General features: G+C 44.7%; 1 protein-coding gene across 9 annotated transcripts in view; it reads left to right on the top strand.

The window, feature by feature from the left end:
• Window positions 1-3,398: 3,398 nt before the first annotated feature.
• The window catches only part of LOC143441407 (spatacsin-like), a 35,749-nt gene continuing 21,465 nt past the window's right edge, over window positions 3,399-17,682 (top strand). Inside the window, exons 1-6 of one of the 9 annotated variants that reach the window (XM_076929634.1) lie at window positions 3,399-3,903; window positions 6,623-6,815; window positions 7,563-7,739; window positions 11,027-11,164; window positions 11,383-11,840; window positions 14,561-14,690. Coding sequence is in view for 1 of the 9 variants with exons in the window: in XM_076929631.1 (XP_076785746.1) it covers window positions 6,752-6,815; window positions 7,563-7,722; window positions 11,027-11,164; window positions 11,383-11,840; window positions 14,561-14,652 (912 nt within the window). In the remaining 8 variants the exon portion in view is untranslated. The remainder of the gene's footprint in view (window positions 3,904-6,622; window positions 6,816-7,562; window positions 7,740-11,026; window positions 11,165-11,382; window positions 11,841-14,560; window positions 14,691-17,682) is intronic. The other 8 variants (XR_013108774.1, XR_013108772.1, XM_076929631.1 and 5 more) reach the window with 8 other exon arrangements.

The raw sequence follows: 17,682 nt of genomic DNA, 5'->3' as shown, positions 1-17,682 counted from the left end.
ATCATTATCCTAAGCATCCCATCTTACAATTTGCCTTAACTCAAGCTATCGTATTTCCACATATTGTGTCTCAGGAGCCACTCCCAGATGGAATGGTAGTTTATACGGATGGGTCAAAAACAGGAGTGGGTGCCTATGTGGTTAATGACAAGGTTACATCCAAACAATACCATGAAACCTCACCTCAAATTGTGGAATGCTTAGTGGTGTCAGAGGTTCTGGAAATCTTTCCAGGTCCCTTAAATATTGTTTCAGATTCCTTCTATATGGTTAATGCAGTGAAAGCATTAGAAGTTGCTGGGTTAATTAAGACATCTAGCAGACTTGTAGAAGTTTTTCAAAAGATTCAGCTTACCCTGGCTAAGCGAAGATTCCCTGTCTTTATAACTCATATTAGGGCTCACTCAGGCTTACCGGGACCTATGTCCCGTGGAAATGACCTGGCAGATCGAGCCACAAAGTTGATTGCAATTGCCCTTTCGCCAAAATTAGATTTGGCTAAAGCCTTTCATAAAAGGTTTCATGTGACAGCTGAGACACTACGAGGTCGATTTAACATTACTAGAAAGGAGGCTAGAGATATCGTGACTCAATGCCAAAACTGCTGTCAATTCCTACCTGTTCCCCATACCAGAATTAACTCTCGGGGAATTAGGCCATTACAAATCTGGCAAATGGATGTTACTCACATCCCATCCTTTGGCAAATTACAATATTTGCATGTCTCCATTGATACCTGTTCTGGAGTTATGTTCGCCTCTCCATTGACCGGAGAAAAGGCGGCCCATGTTATTCAACATTGTCTAATGTTATTCAACATTTAGGCTTGGAGTGCCTGGGGAAAGCCTAAAATCCTTAAAACGGACAATGGACCAGCCTACATTTCTCAAAAATTTCAACAATTTTGTCGCCAAATGGAGGTGACACACCTGATGGGTCTTCCTTACAACCCTCAGGGACAGGGCATCATTGAGCGTGCTCATCGTACCCTTAAAACTTATTTGATAAAACAAAAAGGAGAAGTTGAGGAAGCTCTGCCCACGGTGCCATGGGTTACTGTTTCTCTGGCACTTTTTACACTCAACTTTTTGAATTTGGACAGTCAGGACAATACAGCGGCTGATCGCCATTGCCTGGAACCAACTAGGCCAAAAGAAATGATAAAATGGAAAGATGTTTTGACTGGTCAATGGAAAGGCCCAGATCCTATTTTAATAAGATCCAGGGGAGCGGTTTGTGTTTTCCACAGGAAGAAGACAACCCATTTTGGCTGCCAGAGCGACTGACATGGCGTCTCGTGGTTCCTGAAAATGACCCCCTGAAGGATTCATCTGCAGATGCTCTCAGTTCTCACTTGGACTCTCCTAAATTGGGTTCCTAGTATATATAGTGAATTTAGATGGCTATCCTATCTGCTTTTCCAAAACCTATGCCCTTGCCTTCTTAAAAGGCACCTCTTCTGCTAAACAGAATTTCTCCTATACCCTTAACTGTAATGCCTCACTCCAGTTTGTGTGTATCCTCCATTTCTTTTCATCCTATCCAACAACTCCTTTAATACTTCTACCTATGTAACTTGTTTTATGTCCCAGTGCCAGTCTGCTCTTGTCTATAAGCAGGCCCTAATAGCCAGTATACCACTTGGATCCCTATCCCCGTTCAGACGTCTGGGACCTTGACATTATTTCAACAGAAGAGAGATTTTGATATAACTGCAGCTATTATCACTGCTGTTGCCATCTCTGCAGCTGCAGCTGTGACAGCCGGCATGGCCATGGCTAATCAAGTTACAACAGCTACTGTTGTTAATCAAATTTCAGAAAAGACTTCTAAGGCTTTGACCACTCTACAGAAAGTGGATGCACACTTGGCATCAGACATTCTGTTGGTCATTCAGAGAGTTGTTTTGCTCCAAGCCCATGTAGAACAACTCACAGATGTGGTTCAAATGAGCTGCGTGTCAGCAACCCCACATCTATGTATTACACCTCTGAGATTTATGAAAGATACATTTATTCAAAGCCATAACCTTTCTGCTTATTTACAAGGGAATTGGACTAGGGAGCTGGACCAGATGCAGCGGCGATTGCAAATCCGGATTTCGAGCCTTGATGGAACACAAGTGGACCCTGTTACCCCTGGCGATTTTACTTCTTGGCTTACCTCTGCCTTTTCTTTCTTTCTTAAAGGGTGGGGATAGGCCTGTTTGGTGCAGCACTATGTTGTGGATTAGTGTTCATGTTATGGTTGGTCCACAAGCTCAGAGCCCAACAAAAAACGTGACAAGGTCGCTATTGCACAAGCACTCGTAGCCTGGAGCAAGGATCTTCCCCTGAAATTTGGCTATTTATACTAAGAAAGTAACTGATGATTGAGACCCTCAGTCGATGCACCCAAAGGGTTCAGCCCATTTCACTGGGTCGATGAGAGGTCTAAGTCCAGCCAGCCCTTGCCTGAATAATTGTGGTACCTGAATATTTAGAGGTGTTTGCAAGTGGGTACTTGACAGGGAAAGTTCCACGAGTTTGGATAGATTTCCTGAAAGTATGCCTGATTGCACAAAGGTTTGATGCCAAAACCTCCTCTCTGTGCATGGACAGCCGCCAGGCACTCCAGAGTGGAGGCTCCCTTTCCCCGTCAAAAGGCATCCAGATGGGTATGGGAAGTATTACTCATTGCACGATGACAAGAGAAGAAACCCATTACAATATCTCATTTTGCACAGGGGATCAGGCCTCTGCTTTCCCTCACTGAGTTGGTGCCCCGCTTGATAGGCAAAAGGCTGTTCCATCTTAATAATATAGATAGGGGAAGGTGTAGGGAGCCTCGGTTAGCGGTGATAACATCCTCCATTACAAGATGGCGCGGGCATCCTCCACCTTCTGTATTGAATTGTACTTCTCTGAGAAAATCAGAGGAAAGTAAAAGGCAAATTACTTCGCCATCTCCACTCTGTATGCATCCTTCATGATTTTAAGGAGTCTTGGTGGAGGACCACAAAGAATAGATTGTTTGACCTGAAAAGGAAGTCTATATGTCTGAGAAGTTGGCACCCCCAAATCCTGGGGCTGGGTACCCAAGGGTACTAAAAACTCACCTGGAAGGGTCTGAAAATCAGTTTTTGTAGTCAGGAGAAGGGCTTTTTTGATAAACTGCCTAATGGGGGAAGATTAGTCAGATTGTCTGTTTTCAGACAATCTGGGATCCAGGCGTCTGATGGTGGCGGCTGCTTACCAAAACTCAGTAGGGGCAGATTTCTGAAAGCTGGGGTGTGGTGGCGGTGGGCAGGGGCAGGGTCTGTTTTGAAGCCCAGCTTTTCTTTTTTTTTTTTTTTAAAGGTAGAGGATTCTTTAATGGTTCTAGACTGTTAAAAGAGTACTCGTTATCAAGAAAACCGCACTACCGATGCCTGTAACCAAACAGCACAAAAAATGAAGAGGAGTCAGCAACAGGGTTTCACTGGAGTAAGAGGCACCAAGCAGCTGGAGGGCCTTGGCTTACATTGAGCTGAGTAGGGGCAGGCTTGGCTTTGCAGGATTCAGTTTAGAGCGACCCCTACCCCAGGCTATGGAAATGACTGGCGCAGGACCGCCTCTCCTTTCACGTGAGAGTCACAAGGTCCAAGACACTGCGCAGGTCCGTGACGCAATCGAGCGCCTCTACCGGAAGGAACGCCCGGGCCAAGATGGCTGGCGAGCCAGGGCCCGGAAGTGCTGCCTCCCCCGGCTGTGCCGGGGCCATGGAGCGGGTTCTACCCATGCTGCTGGTGCGGATCCCTGCCGAGGAGACGGCGCAGCTGGGACCGCGGGCTCAGCTGCACCGAGAGCTAGAGGCCCTGGGGAGCCTGACGGCTGCGGGCAGTAGGGGTGGAAGCAGCTGCTGCCTCCAAGGCCCCTTTAGGCAGTAAGTGCTGCGGGACCGCGGCAGAGTGTGGGAGGAGTCTGACATTTGAGCTGCTCCGGAGGGGAACCCTGGGCTCTCCTTGCACTGTGGGGTGGTAGGAGAGGATGAGCCACTAGGGGGACTCCCCAGGATCGAGCCCGGTTCCTCTGAGAACCTTTTTCATCCCGAGGTGAAGTGCTCAACTTGTTGCAACTCACTGCCTCCCTCCTGGGTGGACAGAGAAGATGTCTTACTCCTTGATAACCACTGCAAATCCTGGATGGGTCTCAGCACACGTCCTGTTTCTTTAATTCAATACAGATTGTCGCCGAAAGGAGTCCTAAGTCTGTCTTCCTCTACCACCACCACCACCACCACCACCACCACCACCACCACCACCACCACCACCACCACCACCACCACCACCTCCTCCTCCTCCTCCTCCTCCTCCTCCTCCTCCTCCTCCTCCTCCTCCTCCTCCTCTTCTTCTTCTTCTTCTTCCTCCTCCTCCTCCTCTACCTCTCTATGTAGCTCTAGCTATTCTAGAACTCAAAATATAGCCTATGCTGGCCCAAAACCTACAGAGATCAGCCTTCCTCTGCTTGTGCTACCAGGCAGACTACTTTGTTTTAAAATGGCAGATAAGGGCTTATTTCTAAATCATTACAAATACCAATTTTTTTTGTCGCTAAAACAATGTTTCTTGCAAACATAGCCACTCCCACCCACCCCCACCCCTGCTCCTCTTTAAACTTGTACACACACTTATGCAAAGACTCTGAGGTCACTGAACTATATGCCAGCCCTACTTTTTCCATATTGGAATCAGTCTCAAGATATAGCCTGAGTGGCTTGCAATTCACAATCCTCCCGACTTACCCTTTTAATGCTGAGATTACTGGCTCGTCTCTCCACACCTGGCATGTCTGCTGTTTCTTAGACATGAGGCTCCAATGGATTGAGAAGGTAGACAGGTAGAATAACATACTGCTTTCCACTGTTCATAAAACAGTTTACATCATCAAGTTTAAAAGCACCCTGAGCATGTGCTGACCTTTTAATAATGGGAAGTGTATTAGGACCAGTCTGTATGAGACTGTATAGCCAGCAGGCATCTCACTTTGGAATCCCCAAGTTCTGCAAAAGCTCTCTCTATATACAAGAATAGTTTGCTAGTATTTTAACCATCTTTTTCTCCCCTTGAGATAAGGTCTCAGGGAGCCTTTATCTATTTGTCTGTCTGTCTGTCTATATATCTAATTAAGAAAATATCTATTTTTGAGACAGGATCTTATTTTGTAGCCCTTGCTAGTCTAGAACTCACTATGCAGACCAAACTGCCTCTTCACTCACAGAGATCCCTTGTCTCTACCTCTTGAATATTGATGATAAAGGCCCATGCCACCACATCCTTCTGTTTTGAGCTTTGAAACAGGGTCTCTGTAACTGAGAACTGAAGTCTACAGCCCAAGCTAGCCTCTAACTCAGTCCTTCTGAGTCAGCTTCCATAAAGTACTGATTTTTCTTCTTTAAATAATAGTTTTTGCACAAAAATGTTATAAAATACTAAATTGAGTTAAGTTTTGTTGCCAAATGATACAGCTTTCCTGTCTACTCCAGTAGATGACAAGCGTGTGAGGCTGCTGAACATTTGAAATTATCTAGACATATTATACTTAATTTTATTTAATTAGGTTTAAAATCTGATTCTTTGTTCAGTTATTAGAGAGTTTAAATATATGTAGAATAAACTTAACTTTTCAGATTAAAAAAAAAAAAACAGCCTCATGTAGCCAAGACTGAACTTGTACTCAGCATTTAGCCAAGGATGGCCTTGAACACTTGACCTTTCCTTTACCTCCCAAGTCCTGGTATGACAGCCCTGAGCCATTATGCTCAGATTCTATGGTATTGGGGAATTGAACCCAGGGTTTCACTGAGGTAGATAAGCCGTCTATTTAGTTTCATCTCCTGCCTAGTCTCTCTTAGCATTTCAGCTGTCACTTTGTGGAGTCTAAGTATGGGTCAAATGTTTCTGATGAAAATTTAGTATTCAAGCACAGTGGTGGTGGCACTCCTTTTAATCCCAGTGCTCAGGAGACAGAGGCAGGAAAATCTCTGTGTGTTTGAGGCCATCCTGGTCTACACATGGGAGTTCCAGGACATCTGGGTTATACAGAGAAACTGGAGAGATGGGGTGTGGGGGGGGGAGGAAGAAGGGAAAATTGTTTACACAGCTGGGATATACAAAGAAACTGTCAAATAAACAGAAGAAGGGAAGGAGAAAGGGAGGGAGGGAAAAAAGAGAAGGGAAAAAGGAAAGAGAAAGGAAAGAGAAGAAAGAAAAAAGGAAAGAAAGAAAATTTAGTATTCAAATTTAGTTGTATTCTAAGTGTAACTTAGATTTTGGTGGCTTACAAGAAAATGAAATATCTCAGCTTTTAATGATGGTTGCATGTTCAGACAATTTTTAGGTATCGGCTAAAGTGTAATGTTAACTTGGGTTTACCCTGGGAAATAGTAGGGTCTCGAGATCTGGACCAGCATGGTACACAGCAGATTGGAAGAACTGTGCATCACCTAGTTAAGCTGCCAGCTTCTTAGTCGCCTGGTTACTGCATTGGAGAATGCCTCAGTTTCCAGCCCTCCTGCTGTACCTATGAGGTGGTAACAATCAAGACAGCCTTACGATTTCAAGGGTCCTGTATGTAAAACTGTCACTTCTTTAACTCTAACTCAGATATTTTTGACGCTGTGGGTGGCATGCATGTAGCACTTGTGGACTTGGCTCTTCTCAGAGGAGATTCTGAGCAGCAGGAGCCCGCCAGCAGTTCCTCCTTCACATCACTGAAAGTGTCTCGGGACTTAGATGTTTTGGTGCTTGTCAGCTCATCCAATACTGCAGTCGCTCTTAACCTACATCTGTATTTCAGGTAAGCAGATGACTGAAGTTTCTTATTTGAGGTAAATAGACACATAAAAGGTTTAAAATATACCCATTAGCTTCATTTAAGCCTCTTTTCTATGCAGTTAGACCTCATCATGGCTCCTATAGTGAGACTGTTACTGTGCAAGATTGTGTATAAATGGTTGCAGCTGCCTTTGTGTTCGGGCTTGTATACCAAAGGTTATGTGGAGGTTATGTCCTAAATTATCAGGATTGTACAGTTTTAAAAGCCTTACCTTTTATGTATCACCCTTACTTCTTGCCCCATTTAAGAGTAGGAGAGAATGGAATTTACCTGCTGTTGGATTGGCTGGGTTTGTGGCTTGGGAACCTGGCTGCACTGTGGCTCATGTTCCCCTTAAAGGAGTCCACAAGATATGTTCAGCCAGCTTTTCCACCTGGGGATTCCCAGGGCGGTTTCCCCCTGAGGAACTGAACCTGTGGCTGCTTAAGAACCTGGGCAATGCTGACCGTGGGCTTGTGTGGCTTTTCCATTAGCTTGCTTGCTGCTCTGGGTTTTATAATCTTCTCATATAATTCAATGGTCTGGAAATAGGCCTTTCAGCATTTTGAGCTGACAATATATATGGTCATTCAAAACCATTTAGTCTTTCAGTTCCACCTTGATATAAATATGATAAGTTCCTGAGTGGTTGGGAATGCTTTTGGTGAGTTTTATTGCTTATTGTTTGGCTCCTTAAAAAGGGTACATTTATTTTTATATACCCGCCAGGTGTCTCTACAGCTATGTTTTCTCTTGGGCCAGAGCCTCAATCATGGTCAGTGTGGACGCCCGCCTCGGCAGCAAGGAAGACACCAGAACAGGATTCTTCTGCACACGTTTATTGGAGAATCTTGATAGCTGAAGCGAAAGACCCTGAGCCTGGAAAATGGTGCTGCTTATATAGACGTAGGAACGGCGTGGGTACATGGGATTGGTTCTGCTCACAGTATCCTAATTGCATGCCCGGGATAGGCAGTGACTTGGCTCGCTAGCCCTTTTTGCACATGCACACATTGATTGTTTACTCCTCCTCAGGTTGCGGTCAGCGCCATCTTGTAATGGCGTTATGCAGCTTCCCACATCCAACAAGCCAGGAGTCTACCACCAAGAGACCCCAAACCCACTTGTTTTAAATGGCTACTTACGTATTTATGTTCTGACTCTGTTCTGAAAACAAGTAGACATTAATGGAATTTCCCCTGAGGGAGATGGTGTGATCTCCTTTACTTGTGTGTTTGTTTAATACAAGGTCTTACTCTGCCTTCCAGGCTGCTCTCAAACTCACACCAGCCTCCTAAGCTCTAAGATTACAAGAACAAGGCCACCTGCCTGGCCTTGGCTTTAAGTCACTGAACAGGGGGCTTAGTTTACTCAGCCTGCTCTTGTCTTATTTCATAACTTTCTTCTCTTCCAACTTTTGTGGCACTTCTGCTCCTGAGCCAAAGTTTAGTACTTAACTGTGTACTTTTAAATGATTTCCTGTTTTCCTTTTTGTTCCTTCTAAATAAAGTTTGTAAATGCTCTTTGAGAGCTCACCTGACAGTTTGTTTTTTCAGTCTTTTTCTCTCTTTTGGGATGGGAGCTTGCTGTGTTGTTCAGTCTTGTCCTTGAGCTGGGCTCAAGTGATCTTTCTAGCTCAGCCTCCTGAGTAGCTGGGTCTTGTTCTTTGGCTTCATTGTGAGTGACTTTTCCTTTCATTTTTATCTTAGCTGTCCATTCTCATAGTCACACTCAGGGGTTTGTCAGCATCTGAAATCACTCCTCCAGATCACTACACCGCATGGAGCAACACAATGTCCCAGACTTTTTAGCTGGCTCACTCAGTTACCTGCCCTCTGACCTCACTGGACTTTCCAAGTCTGTGACCTTCTGTGCTTCCCTCTCCACCTGCCCCCCCTTCCTACTTGCCAGGCATGCACTCTGATCCATTGTTCTAGTCAGTTTCTTGCAGGCACTCGAAGTTTTGCCTTGTTCCATAGTAGCACTTGGCCTGCTAACAAACCAACCCTGAATCAAATGCCGGGTCTGCCTTCTCAGCGTCTACACCCAAGAAGTTCTGCATTTGTCAGAAATCTGCAAAAGCTCTCCTCACCAACCCCCTTTCTCTTTTTGTGGTTTTTGAGACAAAGGTTTGCTGTGTAGTCCACACTAGCCTCGAACTCAAGGTCTGCCTGCATCTGCCTCCTAGGGCTAGACTGTAAGTATACACCGCCATACCCGCCTTACAAAAATGTTACCCTATGTCTCCTCAAACCTGCTTGTCTCACCATTCTTCCCTTTTCTCGAATGACCTTGCCTCCTGCATTTTAAGCGAAGCAGAGCCATGTAATGTCTAGTGAGACCTCCTTTAGCTTTTGGTTCCCATTTTGATGAGGTTTCATCCCCTCCCTCCTCCCCAGGGACCTTTCACTCTTTGTCTTCCTGTTCTGATTGACAGCTTCTTTTCAGTATTGGGTCTGAATCCAGCTAATGGACAGTGGCAGTCATATACTCTGTAGTGCTTCCTCTCGCTGTGCACTGCGTGCTTTTCTCCACTCTGTCTCTACCTCAAGCCCTGCCTCTTGTCTTCTTTCTGACCACCAAACCCATCTTCTCCAGAGTACTTAGAGTGGCATGGTAAACGTGTGCCTAAGCTAGGAGCTCAGATGCTCTCCCCTCTTCCCCCAGCTATAGTCTGCACATGATCATGTTGTAGTTGTTCTACATGAAACATGTTCTGCTTGAAACCTTCCTTAGCTCTCCATTTCTCCTGAAGATGACAGTTAAGCTTCCTTAACAGCCAGCAAGGCTCTGATCCATCTGTCTCCTGCCATCTTTTCCAGCCTGGTCCCCCACCACCGTGCTTCTAACATGCTCTGCTCTGGTACCACAGTCCTCTTTCTCAAATGTGACATCCTCTTTCTACACAACCGGCCATCCTCACTCACACACATACTTTGCTTTGCTCATTCACGATCCTGGCCTGTCTTAGTTAGGGTTTTATTGCTGTGAACAGACACCATGACCAAGGCAACTCTTATAAGGACAACATTTAATTGGGGCTGGCTTACAGGTTCAGAGGTTCAGTCCATTGTCTTCAAGGCAGGAACATGGCAGCATCCAGGCAGGCATGGTGCAGAAGGAGCTGAGAGTTGAACATCTTCATCTGAAGGCTGCTAACAGAATACTTACTTCAGTGACACACCTACCTCAACAAGGCCACATCTATTTCAACAGGGCCACACCTTCTAATAGTGCACTCCCTGGGCTAAGCATATACAAACCATAACATGGCCTAAATCTTTCTTTGTTGTGGGATAATGAGTTATTAAAACCTTAGCTTTGGGCTGGCAAAATCTGATTTCCACATTCCTTCTGTGGATGCCTGAATCCTTCCTAACCCCAATAAGTAAATAAATGTAAAAAGAAAATTTAGACCCCAAGCTTTGTGGTTAAATTAAATTGGTTCAGTGTTTCTCTTGAGCTTTACTGTCTGTGTCTGTAAAGTGGGTTATACTTACTTCTGTAAGGTGTTGAAAGGCTTAGAGTTTATGTAAACCAGCATGGTGTCTGCAGCGTGCTAGACACTGACTACTCGGCTAGACTGCAGAGCGCTTTCACTTTGTGAAACAAACTGCTCAACAGAGGCAGGTTCTTTTTGTTGTTAATAGTATTTTATTATTTTATTATTTTGTGTCTAAGGGTGTTTGTCTGCATATATGCCTGTACACCATGTGTGTGCAGTGCTTGATGAGACTGGAGTTAGAGACAGTTACAAGCTGCACTGTCACTGCTGGGGATTGAACCCAGTTCTCTTGGGAACAGTCTGAACTCTTAACCACTGAGCCATCACTCCAGCCCATAGAGTCAAAATCTTGATCCACAAGGGTGTTAGAGAGACCACAGTCTTTGAAAATATAATATTTGTGTCAAACTACTTTGTATCCATGTTTATTTTATTAAAAATTCTTACTCAATGTATTTTAATCACATTCCTCCTTCTTCTCAACTCCTGCCAGATCTGCCCCACTTCCCTACCCACCCACTGCATGGTCTCTGTCAAGAAAATTTTAAAAACAAAATTTTTAAAAAAGGACAAAAAATACTGAAACAAAATAAAAGGCACACATACATACACAAAGAAGTACTTATGATACAGATGGGGGCTGCTCATCTTTTTTTTTTAATATGGCTATTATTTTTTTTCAATGTAGGCAACACCCAGGACACCTACTATGTGAAGGCACACTGGCAGACCTTCCTATTGAAGGGCCTGCAGGAATAGATGAAGACGACCTGGTTAACTCTGTCCACAACATGAACCTGACCACGGTGTCCTTTCAAGTTGATAGGTATAAACACTTTTAGCATCTCCTTTACTGTTTGTCTGTTTGTTGACAAGGTCTTACTATGTAGTCCTAGGCTGCTTGCAGCTTGCTATGTAGAGCAGGTCGCATTGAATGCAGAGTGACCCTCCTGCCTCTCATTCCTAGAAGAGTGTCTTACTCCAGCTTGTGTTTGACTTGGTGTCCTTACCATAGTGGGTGCTAAGTGCTGCCCTGTCTTCCAGGTCCTGGAGAGCCCAGCTGTCATCACTGAATGAAGCAGCGAGGAGCTCCAGGAGCTCTGAACCAGAGGTTTCCTGCTGTGCTCCCTGGTTCCAGAGTGCTTTGTGTTTGGAGTCCCTGGAACCTGGTAACCCCGCTCCCATTGTGCCAAACCACGTTGTCCTTCCAGGGGATGTCTCGTGTGGCCAATGTGCTTTTCCTCAGAAGGAACACATCAAGACCAGGGATCCAGGAAGGCCATGGACCACAATGCACCTGAGTGAACAAGAGCAGCCCACAGAGCTCAAGTGTCTGTCTGTGACGGGATTTTCGGCACTGTTTACTTGGGCAGTAGGAACAACCAGCTGCACCATCGTCCTCTGGGACTTGGAGACCCAGAGCACACAGTGTTTTTCTCTCGGCCAAAAGTGTACTCCTGTAGACATCAGCGGAAACCAGCAGCTGTGCCTTGCTTTGACAGGTAAGCATGCTGTATCCGATTGGAATACTCTTCAGACAGGTGTGACTGCTTTTTAAAGTTATACTTACTTGTTTCTCATGCATCCTCAAGTGTGCGTGTGTGTAAGTGTGTGCATATGTGTACTCATGCAGAATGTCAAAGCACTCTTGCAGAGATGAAGGATGACTTGTGAGAGTTGGTTCTCTCCTGCCACCATGTGGATCCTAGCAATTGAGCTCAGGTTCTTGAGCCTTGCAGGTCTTTTTCCCCACTGAACCATCTTGCCAGCCCAAAGTGTGACTTCTTAACATAGTTCACTCTGCTGCCTCAATGCCAGCATGTGCCTAGTCTTACTGCAAAGTAGTACTTATTCTGGGAGGAAAGTTGGTGTTATTCTTTGTAACATCATCTTGTGTGTCTTAATTTAGTTCATGTGTATGGGTGTTTTGTTTGCATGCATGTCTGGGGCCTGCAGAGGCCAGAAGAGGGCATCGGGTCCCTGGATGTAGAATTGCTGACAGTTTGTGAACTGCCATGTGGTGTTGGGAGTCAAACCTGGCTCCTTAGAAAGAGCAGCTAGTGCTCTTAAACACTGAGCAATCTCTCCAGCCCTGTGATTAATCTAAATAATTTTTCTTCAGCTAAATGTTAAGATACCAGATAATATAGTAAGAGTAACATAGGCTGAATTTTTAACTCAGAAAAATCTCATTTGACTGTAGTCTATACAAGCAGAGGTTACAAGATGATCATGGGCCATGTATATACTGCATATTTATCTTGGTTGGAACTGACTAGGATTTTGTTTTATTTGGTTTTAAACAAGGGTCTTCCATAGCCCCGGCTGACCTTAAACTTGCTGTGGAACTGTTGCTGGTCTTAACTCTCTGACCCTACTGTCTGTATCTTCCAACTCTTAGAACCACAGGCCTACATTACCACACACCCAGCTTAGGCTTTTAAAAAGAGAACATCCTAAATACAAAATGCAGACGTGGGAGAGATTTATATAGAACCTGCATTTGTAGCTGTTACTGGCCTGACACCTGAACCTGCATTTCTGTATAGACACTTAGGTGTTGAAGTGAAGTTTGGGTTTCTCTTCAGTAGGCTGTCATGTTTCTGGCTTGTTGTTCTCTAGTAGCCTGCTGGATTTCCATTTTGGGGTTCTCTCTGCTGGGCTGGTGTATATCTGGTTTGGGGTTCTCTCTGCTGGGCTGCTGTATATCTGGTTTGGGGTTCTCTCTGCTGGGCTGGTGTATGTCTGGTTCTCTCTCCTGGGCTGCCTTATGATGATTGATGGTTAGACTCTCCTTGCACTTTCCTGACCTCTCCTGGCCCTGTGCTGCAGGCATAGAGCAGTTTATATACAAGATGACTTCATTCATCATAGGTGCTGGAACCTCCTACAGTGCTTGAATGCTGTGTGGGACTCAACTGCTTGTTTCTTCTTCAGTGCTTAGTTTTGTGTTCATGTTTACTTTGCTTTTTAAAGACAGAATCTCGCTGTTTAACCCTAGCCAGTCAGGAATCTGCTATGTAGACTAGATGGTTTCCAACTTGTGGTAGTCCTCCTGCCTCTGTCTCTCTAGTGTTGAGATTACAGGATTGTGCTACTATACCTGGCTTGGGTTTTGTTTGTTTCATTTTGGACAGGGTCTCTGTATAGCCCTGGCCACCCAGGAACTGTTCATGATCTTCCTGCTCAGCCCCTAAAGGCTGAACCACCATGATCAGGAAATGGTCACTGACTCACCTCCCCTTCCCTTCCTCCTTTTTCTCCTTCCTTCCTACTTCCTTTCTCCCTCCTTCCCTGTTTCCCTCCCTCCCTCCCTTCCTTTCTTCCTTCTTCCCTCTTTCCTTCCCTCCCTCCTTTCTTTTTTTCCTTCCTCCCTCTTTTCCTCCCTCCCTCCCTTCCTTCCTTCCTTGGAACTCACGATCCTCCTGCCTGATCCTCCCCAGTGCTGGTATCAGATGTTACCACATATACCTCCTCTCTTGAATATACAAATGTGTCTTCTGACTGTGTTTGGGTTAAACTTCTTCCATTGTTAAGCAGAGGGCTGCCACTAAGGGCTGCCATGACAGGCTGTTATGACCCTAAGAGCCTGGGGTAGAGGGCTGTAAAGCAAGCAGAGGGCATCATTGGGCAGTGGCCACGCCCACTCCAGGTAAACCAAGCTCAGTGTGATGAGCTCAGCAGCTGATCAGGGTCTAGAGGTCATTCCTACCTGATTGTGTTGTATTCTGTTCCACATTCCTGTTCCATATTCTGCTCATTATACCATTTTATAATTAGAGCAGAGTGAGAAGTTCAGTTGGTCCAAGAATGCTCAACTCTACTTCAAACTATGTGCCTCAGACGGTTTTATTCTTCTGAAAATATAACTGATTTCCTTCTCTCGTTATTTTTACAATAAACAGTAAGTCAGCAGAAGCGATGGGTGGGGTTTGGAGCTAAGGATTGTCACCACTTTTGAGCATAAGACTGTTGAGTGCGCTGTCAGCTTGTGGTGGACAGGAACAGCTAGTAGCCCCTCTCCAGAGAGGCCCTGCAGCACCCACAACATTGGTGGGACAGCAGCTCAGAGTTGGGGTGACATGGGGATCATTAATTAGGAGTTGTTTCTATGAGTCATAGTTCCCAGATATTTCCATTTTAGCTTCTGAAGTTTAAAGAATCTACACCCTCAGCTCACACAGGGTAACTCTCCTCTGGCTTCTTTCTTTTCCATGTTTAGGCTGGCATAGAAAATCGTCAGCTGGACACAGTAGATTTCTTCTTGAAGAGCAAGGAAAATGTTCTTACTCCATCTTCAAAATCTGCTCCTGATCACCAACACCACTTTTCGTCCCATCTGTACCTAAGGCGTAAGTAAAGTATCGCATGCATGGTTACCATTGTAGGCGTTTTCTAATTGTTCCTGATTTTATAACGTGTGTGTGCGTGTGCGTGTGCGTGTGCGTGTGTGTGCGTGTGTGTGTGTGTGTGCGTGTGTATGCATGCCTGCTTGTGTGTATGTCCCCACATTTGCAGATGCCTGGGACACCTATGAAACTAGAGTTACACATGGTTGTAAGCCACCTGATGTGGGTCCTGGGAAGTGAACCGAGTCCTGTGAAAGAGCAGCAAGTGCTCTAAGTGCTGAGCCATCTGTCCAGCCCTGTCACTGTGCCCTCTGATGGCTTTTTGCTTGTCAGACTCAAGTACAGAGCCTATGAACTTTGAGGAAAGTTGTCAAAGTCTATAAATGTTCTCTTTGTCTGGGCTTGAGGAGCTCAGAGCCACAGCCCCTGCCTGCCCCCATGTGGCGTCTTGTTCAGTCCTTTTACTAGAACAACACCAACCATGGTGTTGACTGCTTACACCCTGTGCTCTGCTCTAATGATCTGGAGTCCAGAGTGTGATGTGTGAAGAGGAATGAGACTCCTGGAGGTAGCCATCTTCAAACTGAGCCATGCACCGACAGCCTGCCTTTCAGAGTTATACAGGATTGTAGACTGGGCTTATTATCAAAAATTTCACTGACTTATGTACTTTTTTTGCTCCTTTAACAATGCTTCAAGATCTTGGCGTTTCTTAACACATAGAGAGCCTAACAGTTATTCTTGAACCATGTGACCAAGTATACACTTTCTTTAAAGCAGTGGTTCTTAGCCTGTGGTCAGGACAACTTTGGAGGTCACATATCACATATCTGCATACTAGATATTTACATTACAATTCATAACAGTAGCAAAATGACAGCTATGAAATAGCAACAAAATAACTTTATGGTTGGAGGTCACCACAACATGAGGAACTGAGTTAAAGGGTTGCAGCCTGAGGAAGGTTGAGAGCCACTGCTTTATAGAAACTGTGTAATAGTGTTTCCCCTGTGTATAGGATTGCAATCTGCTTTTCTTCCTCTTGATATATATTGTGGGTATCTTTGCATAATGTTTGAGGTTACTAATTGTAGTGGAATAGCATTTCTTTGTATAAACTATTATCACAATTCACCTAGGTAAATTCTTATTAAACATTTAGATCGATTGCAGGTTGTTTTGAGCCTGAGGCTCAGTGTGTCCTGAGCTAGCCCAAACTCAGGAAATAGCTTCTAGCCTGTGGTCTTCATGTTCTAGACTCTCCAGCACTGAGTGCAGCTGTGCACACCTGTCCACACTTGATCTTTTATTTTCAACCATATAGTATAAATGTTCATTCTCCCCTTCCCTCCCTCCCTCCTTCTCCCACTTCTGTGTGTGTGTGTGTGTGTGTGTGTGTGTGTGTGTGTGTGTGTGCTAGACGTGGAATTTTTAGCTCCAAGAGCATTCTCATACATTGAGGCAATATCCAATTAAAATTGCATTAATAAATTGTCCTCAGACAAGATTTATTAATTTGCACTCTAGTTACATGGAGAAAAATTACAGTCTCTTTACGAGTGTGTGTTCTTGTAAGAATATGAATAAAAATTTTTCTTCTTAATATTAGCCCACACTAGAGAGGTGGCTCAGCTGTCACAGTGCATATTCTTCCAGAGGACCTGAGTTTAGTTCCCAGCACCCATGTCAGGTGGCTCACAACCCTCCTGTAACTCTAGCTCCAAGAGATCAAGCACCTCTGGCCTCTGATTAAAAATAAGAAAGAGTGGCTATAGAGATGACACAGTAGTTAAGAGCACTGAGTGCTCTTCTAGAGGACCTAGGTTCAATCCCCAGCACCCACAAGTACCTCACAACCATCTGTAACTCCAGTTCCTAGGATCTGATGTCTGTCTAACTTCCTTTGGCACCAGGCACACACATTGCACATACATGCCTGAAGGACACAAAGGAAAACCACTCATACACATAAAATAAACTAAGGCATTCTCACAGGCAGGCATGGTGTTGTATGCCTACAATCCCAGCATTTCTAAAGGTGAAGAGGGAGGACCTCAAGTTCAATGCTAGTTTGTGCTGCCTGGTAAATTTGAAGGAAGCTGGATTGTATAAGACCCTGTCTCAGAATAAACAAAGTCAGGCATAGGGCTTTGATTCCGGTACTCGGGAGGCAGAAGCAGGCAGATTGCTGTATGGTTAAGGACAACATACATAATCTACATAGTGAGTTCGAGGCCAGTCTGCGGGGCTAGATAATGACACCTAGTCAGAAGAAAGAAAGAAAAAGAAAGAAAGAAAGAAAGAAAGAAAGAAAGAAAGGAAATCCAATTCATATAAAATTTTCCCTCCCTCCCCATCTTCCCCATCTTTGTCCCTCCTGCCTCCCCTCTCCCTTTACCCCCCTCCCCCTCTCTGCTTTTCAATGCACTGAGGATCCAGCCTAAGAGTTTGCCTGTGCTAGGCAAGTGCTCTGACACGGAGCTATACTGCTAACCTGCTTTTGTCTTGATAGTAAAGTTGATTTTTCTTCCACTTGAAATTTTTAAAATACTTCTCAATTTACAATATATATAAAGTTTAGCTGGGCAGTGGTGGCACATGCCTTTAATGTCAACACTTGGGAGGCAGAGGCAGGCAAATCTCTTGAGTTTGAGGCTAGCCTGGTCTATAGAGTGAGTTCCAAGACTGCCTGGTCTATACAGGGAAACTTTGTCTCGAAACAAACAAACATACATACACACATGCAGAGTGTAATTCATAGGAAAAGCCTTGATTTGTTGTATTGAACAATGTTCTATCTGCAGTTGTGTGGCCACTATTCATACACACACACACACATACACACATGCAAGTGTTTGATATGTACACAAACACACATGCATGTATATGATATGTACACACACATATATATGTATATGCTATATACACATACATATAAGATATATATATACACACATATACACACAGAGTGTAATTCATAGGAAAAGCCTTGATT

Source organism: Arvicanthis niloticus, chromosome 2 (assembly GCF_011762505.2).
Source record: "Arvicanthis niloticus isolate mArvNil1 chromosome 2, mArvNil1.pat.X, whole genome shotgun sequence".
Classification (NCBI taxonomy): Eukaryota; Metazoa; Chordata; class Mammalia; order Rodentia; family Muridae; genus Arvicanthis; species Arvicanthis niloticus.
The sequence above is the reverse complement of the archived record's forward strand: the minus strand, read 5'-3'. Positions and strand labels throughout refer to the sequence as shown.